Below are 12061 nucleotides of genomic sequence, written 5' to 3'. Positions count from 1 at the left end.
GTGCTCATACACTGAAATGATCAACTAGTTAATGTGCAGCAGGGGAGGAGGAGCCGTGTGACGCTAGGGAAAGCAGTGTCACCATGACACGGGGAGCAGCTTCAAAGAGCAGAACCATGAGACAAGCTGTCTTTCTGTCACCACCACATGCGCCCTGCCCTCCTGTGAGCATGGCCTTAGGCCTGAGCCTAAGCAACTCCATTTTTAAAACTCCAGTTTGAAACCCGCAGTCTCTCTAGGCACACCTAATGCAGCCCTCGGTATGGCCCTCAGGCACAAACAAGCCACCTCCCCAACCCTGATAAACTCAGAGTGAAGCCCCTGGCAGGCTGTCCTCCGATATCTGGTGGCAGCTGATAAGGATTGAAAGGGGTATCAAAAGCTCCCAAATTTAATATAAATAATAGCGCAAATGAACAGACATCCAGCCAGCGGATACTGAGGCCCTCACACTGAGAGAAGGAGGAGCACCTGGGCTGACATCCCAACCCTTTTCATCATTTGCTGATCCTCTGCCTCTTCCTCACCACTCTGCAACTCTACAGCCACATCTTGACCCTGGTGAGAGCCAAAACTTCTCCCTACGACCCGTCAGCTCCACCCCAGGAGAAGCCTGCCTTGGTTCCTGATCTGTGATCACCGCGGTCTTAGTGAGTGTGCATCTGCTGGACTTGCGGCCTAAGGCTTGAGACTTTTGATCTGACACTTGAACTTAGCACACAGAAGGAATGTCTGTCATGAGCCTGTCATGATGAAGTATGTTTGCAGTGCTTAGAACTAAACCAGAATTGTTTGTTGTGAATTGATTATGTCTACTGCAGTGCCTAGCATTAAGGATTGTCATTTTCTTGATTAAGAACCTACAGAGTGAAATTGTACTGAGTGATTTGAGTGAATAAAGCATTGAGTTGGGCAGAAGTATGTGGACATTCTTTCTCTCTCCCCCTGGACTGCACCTTTTGCCCATTGCAATTGCACATTTCTAAAAGGTACCAGAGAGGCAAGAGGGCCAGGGTGGAAATAAAATGGCGGTATGTTCCTCTCCAACAGTTCAACCCTGGGGACAGCTATCCTCAAAGTATGGTCTCCAGACCTGCAGCAGCAGGAAACTGAGAAAGTCACCCTTCTCAGCCTTCATATCGCACTGGCCAGACCTGGGTTAAGGCCCTGCTCGAGGTCCTCGGCGCTTGCTAGCGGTTCTGATGGAAGAGCTACTGCCCTAGGCTCACAGAGACTCCTCCTGGGCAATCCGTGGTCCATCCAATCAAAGGAGGAAACCCCTTCCAGAAACACAGCCACCCAGTCATAGGACCAGTCATGCCACAGTGGCCTCTGCTAACCCTGCCTTCCTCCCCCTAGGCCACCCGGGGCTGACGTCACCTTTTGGTACATTCTGTGTTCGTGCATGTATTGGATGGTCTCGTTCAGGTCCTTCACGTGAAGCTGCAAGATAAGAACACTGACGTCAGGCAGGCACTAGAGAGGCCCCTGCTGGGAGCCCACCAACAGAGACTTTACCAATCCTCTCCTTTTACCCTTGTGTAACCGCAAGGAACAGTCAGACCCTGCGAGGTGACCTCGGCTGTGTTCATGACGTGTTTAAACAGGGAAGAGATCACGCTTCCCCACTCGGGGTTTGTCCTGGCTGTCCGGGGACTTTGCTCTTCCACGTCTAGTGTGACATTCTCGTCCTGAGACGGTCACTGATGCTGGGAGAGGACTGTAGGCAAAGCCAGATGGGAGCAGCATCCCTGGACAGACCTCAAGCTGCCAAGCTTGTCCCCAAGGCCAGCTGCCACAGGACTTCAGCAGCCCGAGAGGGCTTCAGGAAACAGGCCACAGGCCAAGTCTTGACGCCCAGGCTTTGTTTTTTTATTTTCCAAGTTTGTCTTTAAAAGGTCAAGGACCACTGCTGGCGGAAAGGGCGGCTCAGAGGTACAGCGCTTCCCAGCACACACGAGGCCCCCGGTTCCATGACAGCACCGTGATCAGAAGGAAAGCAAAACCGAAAAACCTCCCAGGATCAAAAGAGAAGAGAAACTCACATCATCGTTAGGAAAAACCAGGATTCCAGTAGCTCCGTGGTCAGTGAAGTAGACGAACACGTGGTCCTGGGGGCCGCTGCGAGGAAGAGTGGCCAGTGAGAGCCCGAGGGCGACGGCTCCTGTTTTTATTTTTAATTCCATTTCTCTGAACAGTCAAAAAGCTAAGAAGCTCGAGGATGAGGGCTGCCCAACAGGTCAAGGAGGAGCCGAGGCCCTCGGGTGACCGCCCCCTCTGCTCCCAGGGCCCTGTCCTGGTGCCACGCTCTGCACCACAGCTGGAAAGGCAGAGGGACCTCTGCTGGACAGCTGGGCAGACAGCCAGGTGGGACCTGCAGAGTGGGCTCCTTGGGAGTCCTGCAGCCTCCCCTCCAGGCCCCTCGGACCCACCTGCCCACCCTTGGCAGGGCTCCAGCTGGGAGGGCAATGTTCAGGCGGCAGAGACCCAGAGGCACACTCGGAGCCAACTCACTCCCCAGCAGGGTCCCTCCCCTCCAACTCGCCTCTGGTTGGATTATCTGTGCCCAGGCCTCCATTCCCTTCTGATCTGCTGCCACAGTCTCCAACATCTCTTGAAATTGTGGCTCAGGGAACACTAGGCACCAGACATCTCCAGCCACCATCAGTGGGGCAAGTGCTGGAGTTAGTTTCCCTAATGCCAGGTTTGCCCTCCCTAGGCGCGGACCTGTGGCCAGAGGAGGCTGGAGGCCGGCAACCCACGGGGCCTTCAGGGACTCCCCTGGGTGACCAGCACTACAACCCACAGACAACGCAACAGTGGGTCTAAGTGACAGGGACCATTTCTCCAGAGTAGTGAGGGACTAGGGATCACAGGGTTCCTGAGCACAGAAATGGGCCATCCAGAGAAGCCACTGAAAGTCACCCCTGAGCCGTGGTCCTAGGAGAGGACAAAGCTCCCCTCTGAAGCCTCTCACAGAGGGACAGGGGCGCCTGGCTGAGCCCCGGTGCTGGGCACCAGCTCTCTAGAGAGGAGTGAGGCCCACAGATGGACGTACCTCTTCAGGACCTTTCCAGAGCCTTTGCCCTTCACTGCTTCAGCGTCACCTCTCAACACAGCCAGGAAGTTTTGTGGGGTGACGTCCTACGAGGAATCAGGAGTCAATCAGATGTAGCTACCAGTCCCGACCAGACAGCTGGACAAGAGCCCAGCCATGGCTACACAGGCAAGGGCTCAGAGCTAACCCTCCAGAACCAGGAAGGCCCCAGGCAAGGGCAGTGTTGGGCCCGGTGCATCCCAGGGCCAAGCACACCTCAGGTTCCGCTCGGCAGGCCTGGCCCCTTCCTGACCACCGTAAAGTGTGCGGAGAAATGCAAAGATGACGACAGACAGGGACCACAGCAGAGGAAGAGAACATACTCCAGGGACAGACACAGAGACAGAGACAGAGACAGCAGCGACCAGCCCGCCCCCTGCATCCAGCTGGCTACCCAAGAGGCTGAGTCCCAGAGGGGGACGGAGTCCTTAGAGGGCAGTCTGTGAAACTGATACTGGATCATTAAATGCAATACAAAAAAAGAACACAGGAAGAAACAATCACCCCAAATCCTGACACCCAGATTCCAAACGTTCCCTTCTATAACCATGTAGAAAGAAACAGTTTCACCAAAATGGAATCAACTCTGTTATGATATTAAACTGAATTATATGTGAATGTAAAAGAATAAACAATGAAACTGAAAGAAATACTAGACTTGAGACAAATGTTTATCACAAAGAAAAATCTCCTAAGAGATCATTCTGAAGATACGAAAGAGGTGACAAAAACCAGACAGAAGTCACTATGGTGTTTTAAACGTGTCAATTTATACACTCTCCATCAAGTGGGGGAAACATAAAAACGTTTAGATGTGATGTAGTATAATATCAACAAAAACCTACCCTCGGGAAAATCCTGAGATACCATGCACTAGGCCCACGGCTGAGAACATTGATTTTCATAAAAGAACACAGATAATCCAAGATCAGATTAACGGTAATAAGTCAAGAAGATCAGGTTATCACTAAAGAAATGTATTACCAGACTTAAAGCATGCACAGACCTGAAACCAAATAATGGTATATTGCAATTTATTAGACACGTTTGTCCTTTTTTTCATTTTTTCTGTTTTCTTTTAAAACTCTCATAATTGAGCCAGGTGTGGGAGCAGACACCCAAGCCCGAGCCACATGTGGGACTGAGGCAGGAGGATCACCTGAGCCCAGGAGTTCAAGGTCAGCCTGGGCAACACAGTGAGACCCAGTCTCAAAAAAAAAAAACCAAATAAAATAGCTCAGTGGTAAGCACTTGTCTAGTATGAGAGAAGCCCTGGGTCCACCCAGCACACGTGTGCACGTGCAATCTCTCTCTCTCTCATGATTCACTCCTCAAACACGAATCCTAACAGAAACAGGAAACACGGACAAGAAATCAGCCTAGCAAGGTTCTGATTCTAGAAACACAACAAATAATGAAAAATCATCAAGGAAATGAAACAAAATCCACCGTCCCCACCCAGAGTCCCTGAGTGCCCTCACCTCCCCAGTGTAGTCCTTGGGGACTCCCTTGTACACGTCCGTGCCGTTGGGCCTGTTGATCACGATACCTGGGGTGGGGTTCCTGCAATCAGAGGACGTGACAGAAACAAAACGTGACTGTCTCTGAAATCTCTCTTCAACGTCTACCCCATTGCGAAAAGAAACAGTAAACCACTGTTTGTCTGAGACATCTCTCGCTGCCTGCGGGGTCCCCAGGCTGTAGGTGGCTTGGGTGGGTGGAGACCTCAGGTGGCACCATCCAGGAGCTCCTGGCAGCAGTAGTGGGGGGCAGAGCTCTAAGACCTTAGGCCAGGGCCAGCGCCCACCTCCTGCTGGATACCACACAGCACCTTGGGACCACGGCTCACCAGGGCTCCCTCAGACAGAGGCCAGAAAGAGGACTCGGACACCAGCCTCAGAGTGACTTGGTGAGCCCTGTGATGGCCATCGAGGGCAGCACCCCTCAGGAACACTGCAGGATGACCGGGGAGGGGAGGACTGTCAAGCTCAGTGCCCACCCTGCTTGTCCTTGTCCTTGTCCCTCAGGAAACTAAGGGCAATGAGTCACAAAGGTGCAGAGTGGGCCGTGGGGGGCCCATGCCAGGACCAGTGCCTTCCAGGAACAGGCAGACCTGGGGCCCCACGGGGCAGCTCTCCAGGGTGAGAGGGAATCTAGCTTTAGCCCTCTCAGGGGCCGCCGCCTTCCACTTCCCCACCCTGCCCGGGCCGAGATGCACGGGAGCTGGACAGAGCCTCTGGCCTTCCACCACTGTGACTGGCTGCAGCCCGCACTCTGGGAGCCCTGGAGCACAGCGGTGCTGGTCTCAGGCCCTGGCCTGCGCCCCCCATTCCCAGTGCTCCCCACTTACTCCTCGTTGTTGGCGATGTCGTCGTACATCATCACGATGATCTGCTCGTCGGGAATCCCGTTGCGGTGGATGATCTGGTAGGCGTGGCACGCGTCGGCCTGCGAGGAGAGACTCGGTCACCCTCGGCCTGGGAGGGGGCCCCTGGGCTCCTAGAACCACCCACGTGCCACCTCCTGGAAGACGGGCTGCACACGGCTGCCTGTTGATCGGGGTTGAGATCATTGCTTTTAAAAACATACATTTCTGGGGCTGGGCTGCGGCTCAGCAGTGGAGCACTTGCCTAGCACACGTGAGGCCCTGGGCTCGATCCTCAGCTCCACATAAAAATGAGTAAAATAAAGGTACTGCGTCCATCCATACCAAAAACATTTCACCTTGATTTTAAAAGATTCCCACCACCCAAACTCTCCGGATTCCGGCCTGGGGGAAGCCAGCGCTCGGGCGGGCCACACACACGCAGCTATGGGCACGAGGGCCTTGCAGGCCCAAGAAGCTTGTGCTCATGTTTCAGGTCACACAGAGCCTCCTGAACACAGGGATTCAGCTCTCAAAAATGAAACGGCTCAGAGTGACCGACAGACAGGCTGACAGCTCAGGGGCTGGCTGTTGTCACACAGGCCTCTTCAGACCTGAGGACTTCACCTGCCACAGCCTCTGTTCAGAGAACTGGGTGAAGACAGGAGCTCGGCCGGGAACTGGAACTGGAAATATGCTGTCCAGTTAAGAACGCAGTGGTGATTCGAAAGCCGACACCTCCAGGGCCACAGAAGGCTTCCTGAGTCCATTCCCACCACCCTGGGGGACACACAGCTTCCTTACTGCAAATGGCACACGCCAGCCTGCGCGACGTGGAGATCACCCGAAGGCAGAAGGGAAAACCTGCCTAGCTCTCTGCTTATGGCTAAGTATGTCCTTCCTGGAACAAAGACATAGTGAGCGAGAGCAGGGGTGCCGGCTCTGCCTGCCTGGGAGGACCTGGACCCCTGCACGTCCCGTTCCCAACCGCACCGGCTCTCAGTGAAAATAAAGCTTGCCACTGGTGCGGCAGTGCACGCCTGGAAACCCAGAGGCTCGGGAGGCTCAGGCAGGAGGATCATGAGTCCAAAGCCAGCCTCCACAACCTAGCAAGGCGCTAAGCAACTCAGTGAGACCCTGTCTCCAAATAAAATATAAAAACGGGCTGGGGAGGTGGCTCAGTGGTAAAGCACCCTCGGGTTCAATCCGGTGAGACCCACTTCAGACTCTCACCTCCAAAAGTAAATAAATAAAAATAAAGCTGGCCAAACAGTAAGCCTGGATCGGGCCTGCAGGGGCCCAGCACAGATACACTCATTTCATGGCAAAGATGGTGCTCGCGGCTCAGTTGCTGAATGCTGAACGGGCAGGCTCCGGGCCTGGCACACAGAGATGTTAGATGAATGGACGGCTGAGGAAATGCGCTAACAGACACTTCCGCTGGCTCTTCCACCGTCCAGCCCTGTTCTGGAGCTTCCCACGCATTATCTCTCATTTAGTCCTCACAGTGACCCCAGGTGATGGAGGTCACACCCCCCTTCACTAACGGGCAAAGAGCAACCTGCCCAAGTCACACTCAGCTCATGGCGAAAGACCCTGGGCACTCTCACTGCAGAGCTTGACGGTGCCTCAGACAGAGGCAACAGGGAAACCAGTAAAACTACAGAGGTCCAAGGAGAGAGAGCGGGGGCAGAAAGTCTGAACAGAGACCACCCAGTCACCACCTAATGCCTCATACGCAGTCATGGGTCACCTGACAACGGGGACTTGCTCTGAGACAACGGGGACTTGCTCTGAGAAATGTGTCATCAGCTGATTCTGTTGTGCAAACATCGAATATTTTCCAACCAGCTGGTTACCACTAGGCCATCGGATCTTAGGAGACCACGGTCGTACATGAAGTCCACTGTTGGCCAAAACGTCATCGTGCATCACACACACAAACCGCATTGTGCCTGAGTCCCCTGCCTGTGGAGTAATGAGGACCTTCCTGCACCAACTGTGGCAGGCAGAACAACGTCCCCCAAAGACATGCACCCCCTGCCCAGAGCCGGGAGTGTGGCACAGACCATGCCAAGGGGGAACCGACGCAGCACGGTTTTAAGGTGCTGATCAGCTGCACCCAAACACAGAGGTCTTCCCCGATTGGTCCGTGGCGAAGTTAGTCACAAGGCCTCTGTGGAGAGTGGGGCAGGGGTCTGTCTCTGAGTGACACAACAAGGACTCCCTGGAGGCTTGCTGACTTGAGGAGGGAAGAAGGGGCCCGTCCTGCGAGGAGGCAGGCAGCCTCTAAACACTGGGAACGGTGAGAGAACGGAGCCTCCTCCAGAGCCACCGAGGAACATGGATTAACCCGGTGAGTCCCACTTCAGACTCTCGCCTCCAGAAGTGTAAGACCAATGTCTGTGGCCGTTGGTTACATCAGCAATAGGAAGCCAACACAGCCATGGCAGAAGTTGGGTGACTGGCACCCCACTCTGAAAACACCCTGGTGCTGTCCGTCAGGCTGACGCACGCGCCCTCTGACCCGGCCACTCTGCCGCAGCTGTACCTACTGAAGCTCACACCTGTGGTGCTTCACGACATCACCCAAAGAGCAAAACCCAGGAGCAGCCCAGGGCATCAACAGCTGGAAAGAGAAACTGCCTTTTGACTGCATGAAGTGCAACCAACCCAGGCTTCAAAAGAGAGGAATCTTGGGACCACAATGGGAAAAAGAACACGAGGGAGAAAAACACCTTTCACTATGACCACACTTTTATAAAGGTCAAAACCAGCTAGCGCAGACATCATGTCGTTTACAACAAAATACACGTATAAAGCCAAACAGAGACTGACAGAAGGTTCAAGAGCCTGATCCCCAGGGAAGAGGGAGGGGGTTTGGCAGACAGAGACAGTTCTAGTGGCTTTCTTTTCCTTTAGTTGGTGCAAGGAACACAGGTCTTCATCTCATTGTTGTTCTGTAAATTGTCCACTTGTGGTATAGACACATTTCGTAATTTGCTATTTCATAAAAAAAAAATCAAATAACTTATGTCAGATACGACCTACCCCTAAATGAGATGTGAGCAGATTTACCCACCCCTAAGACAAGTCCCCCATGTTTATTCCTCCTGTCAGAGGTCAAAAGGCAGATTCAACCAAAACTCAACAGGAATAAATTTAACTTGAACTTGTGAACCTCCTGCCTCAGTCTCCCAAGTTGCTGGGATCACAGATGTGTGCTACTGCAGCTGACTTGGAATAAAAGCTTTAGAAAGCAGCAGAAGATCTTTGGGACCTTGAGTCACAACTATAAGGATGCCATATGTGACACCAAAAGCATTGGTCCATAAAAGAAAAAAATTAGAAAGTGGATCTCATAAGTGTATTGAATGCCAGGGCTTCAAAGGACACCTTTAAAGGGCTGAGGGTATCCCTCGGTGGTAGAGCACCGCCTACATGCGTGAGGCCCTGGGTCTGATCCCCTGCGCTGCAAAAAAGAACAGGAAAAGGAAAAGATAAAATTAAGAAGACCAAGAGGCAAGCAATAAGAAGAACATATTTACAAACCACCTACTTAATAAAGGGCTTGTACCAGAAGATGCAAAGAACGTCTGCACCCTAAGATAATTGACTGAACCAAAAAAATAGGAGGAGGATTTGAAGGAGCACTCCACCTAAGGAGGTGTACTAATGGCTACAAGCTCAGGAGAAGAGGCTTAGCATTAGTCACTAGGGAAATGCAAATCAAGACCATGATGAGATGCCACTTCACAGCCAGACGGAGGACAAGTGCTGCCAAGGACCAGAGAAGCAGGAAGGCCACGCGTGGTCTGAGGGAAGGCAGGTGGCATGGCCACTTTGGAAAACAGGTCAACAGTTTCCTCAAGTGCTCCTGTGAGACTGGTGGCTGCAGCAGGCATCCACCCAGAGAAACAGAAGCATTTATGACTCAGAGATGTGCACCAAATGTCCTTCGAGGTGGTGCCCAAGAGCCAGCACCTGGACACCACCCAGATGTCCAGCGGCTAGAGCATGGACACGCACACGTGATCCATCACGTGGCGGGTACCATTTGGTGCTAGAGAGGAATGAAGTTCCCATGCACAGAGAGCACCAGAAACATCCCGTCAGGAGCCAGCACAGAGGACGCACATCGTCTAGCGCTACACACAATGTCCAGCAAAAGGCCAGCATCACGGCAAAGAAATGATTGGTGGTTGCTGGGGCTATGGTGGGACATTACTGGAGCAACCAGCTGTCCTAAGACAAGTTTGTGCTGATGTTCACACAACTTGGTGAACTTACTCAAGTATCACCGAGCTACACTGGAAATGGGTGAATTACAGGTGAATGTAAACTTTGCCTCAATTTTGAAAGGGGCAGGTGCAGAGAGCCCTGTGTTGAAGCCCCCAGGACACCTCGACAGGCAGGCACTTTTATCCCCTTGTTACAGATGGGGACAAGCTCAGGAGGGGCAAGGCGTGCTGGGGACGCAATCCCAGGTCTCCTGCCCCACCAGGCCTTCGGTCCCTTCTTCCACCCAGTGGGGTCCAAGGAAGACCAGGCTTCTGTCTGGGCCCTGGGAGGCAGTGGTTGCCTCTACCCATGAGAGCTCAAAGGGTTCTTTGTTGGAGTCATATAGAAATGAAGTAGGGTTCCAGCCACTCAAATAATTTGGAAACGGTGTTAAAGGCCACTTGAACCACTTCCCCTGAACATATGTGGCATGTAAGCACTTTTCCCCTTTAAAGCAGAAAAACCACATGAGGTAACCCTGCAGGGGGTTGAGCAAGACTGTAAGAAAGGCAGAGCCTCTGGAATGATGCTCAGGGACTGCGTGACTCAGCCGGTTCCGCGCTGGCATTAGGAGCTCTCCAGTCCCACTAAGGCCCCGTGACTTCCTGATTCAGGCTGCTGTCCTCACGCTGTCCTGGTCTCGGCTGCCAACTTCGAGCTCAATAAGCAAATGGCTGGGAGCAAAGGCCAGTGCAGCGGCCATGCCCGGTCACCGGGGCCAGGTCCACTTTCCAGCCGGCTCTGCTCACCTGACAGGGATCCTCCCTTCCTGCCGCACATCCTGAGGCTGCCAAGGCCGGGAGGGGCTGGCTTTGTGCAGTGCCCCACTCAGCCCTCGCCTGAGCCCAGGGGCGGAAGCAGAGGTTCAAAGTGAGATGACGTCATCTGTTCAAACCAGCAGGCAGGTGAGCAGAGCAGCAGCTGCCCTCCCTCCTAGGCTCCTGGGTGAGGAGGACAGTCCTGCTGATCCAGATGCTCTGCCTCTGCCCTGCTCTGCCCTGGACAGCCCTCAGGCCGCAGGCCCTCCCCCATGCCCTCTGCAAGGGCTCATTCCTGTTTTTTAAATATAAGTGATGCTTTGCTCCAACAGGGACTAACCTCAGGAACTCAGCACTGAGCTAGGTGACCGTCCAAAGACCAGACTGAAGACCAGACCGTCTGACAACCAGCTGTCACCGCGGCTCCTGGCTTCCACCCCGCACCCTCGATTTTGCCTCCCACTGCACAAAGCGTCCAATATTGACGATCTGGTCCTCTGAGAGAAACGTGTGCGGAGCCCCAGGCGTGAGGCCCTGAGGGGGAAGGGGCTTGCCAGGGGCACACTGTCCTCGCTCTCGGTCTCACGATGCTGGGGCCACGGGGCTTCCCTGTCTAGCTCTAAGTCAGAGGGAGAACTGGTCCTCCCACTCCTCACTCCTCGCCTTCCTCACTCAAGCTTTCCAGCCTCCTCCCTGGTTCCCCATTCCTGTGTATCTGACCTTGTGCTGATCTTGCTTCCCTCTGGTCATCTTCTTCCTTCCTATCGGGTCAGGAGCTTCCCTGAGTCAGAACTGGAAATCCCTTTCCCTCAGAAGGAACTGCTGTAAACACTGGGCGTGTCATGCCACTCTGGCCAGGCAGACGTGAGGCAAAGCCCATCTTTAGCTCCAGGGAAAGGTTCATGCTGATTAAGGGAGAGACAGACAGACAAGATGCACAGATGGCCTCTTTTCCACCAGGGTTTTGCTCTGTCTGGATGTGACACCTGGTATTGCTGCAGCCATCTTGTGAACACGAGGATTTTCCTGAGGACAGGTTATCACAACAACGATGGCAGAGCGGAAAAATGGAAAGGCCCTGGGTTTGAGACAATGGGACTGAACTGCTTAATGGGCCAACTGTGGAGTCTCCACACTCCATGGCCTTCAAACCACTTCGGGGGTTGTGGTGTGGTGTACTCAAAGCACCCGGATGTGCTGGCTGCTCCCTTCACCATGGCTGTTCTCACTGCAGTTCATGCTCTTCCCTCCTCGTGGGCCACTCACCCTTTCTCCCAGCTCCTCTCATGGAAGTCCCATTGCCCTTCACGCCCACCTCCAGACTCTCCTCCAGAAGTTGTACTCCTGTCCCTCCCTGACCAGCTCACAGACTCCTGACCCAGAACCGGCACCTGGAGGAACTGGCCTTTCTCAGCCTGAGCCTGGGGCCCCCTGACCTGACAGCCAGGATCACCCTTCCTCGTCCCCTCTCACCCCACCCACACACCCTCTGCAAACCACAGGCCTCCAGGTGGAGGGCGTCAAGGGGACAACAGGTCACGTCTGTTTCCATGCCCAGGG

At 53.8% G+C, this 12061-nt stretch overlaps 1 protein-coding gene across 1 annotated transcript in view; it reads right to left on the bottom strand.

Annotated features, from left to right (window-relative positions):
* Nucleotides 1-12061, bottom strand: part of Lgmn (legumain) — a 30192-nt gene that overhangs the window by 4284 nt on the left and 13847 nt on the right. Inside the window, exons 3-7 of the mRNA XM_026394248.2 lie at nucleotides 5448-5545; nucleotides 4579-4660; nucleotides 3059-3144; nucleotides 2046-2121; nucleotides 1381-1443 (exon numbers count right to left, since the gene is read on the bottom strand). Coding sequence (XP_026250033.2) covers nucleotides 1381-1443; nucleotides 2046-2121; nucleotides 3059-3144; nucleotides 4579-4660; nucleotides 5448-5545 — 405 coding nt within the window. The remainder of the gene's footprint in view (nucleotides 1-1380; nucleotides 1444-2045; nucleotides 2122-3058; nucleotides 3145-4578; nucleotides 4661-5447; nucleotides 5546-12061) is intronic.

The sequence above is a fragment of the Urocitellus parryii genome, chromosome 6 (assembly GCF_045843805.1).
Source record: "Urocitellus parryii isolate mUroPar1 chromosome 6, mUroPar1.hap1, whole genome shotgun sequence".
NCBI lineage: Eukaryota > Metazoa > Chordata > Mammalia > Rodentia > Sciuridae > Urocitellus > Urocitellus parryii.
The sequence above is the reverse complement of the archived record's forward strand: the minus strand, read 5'-3'. Positions and strand labels throughout refer to the sequence as shown.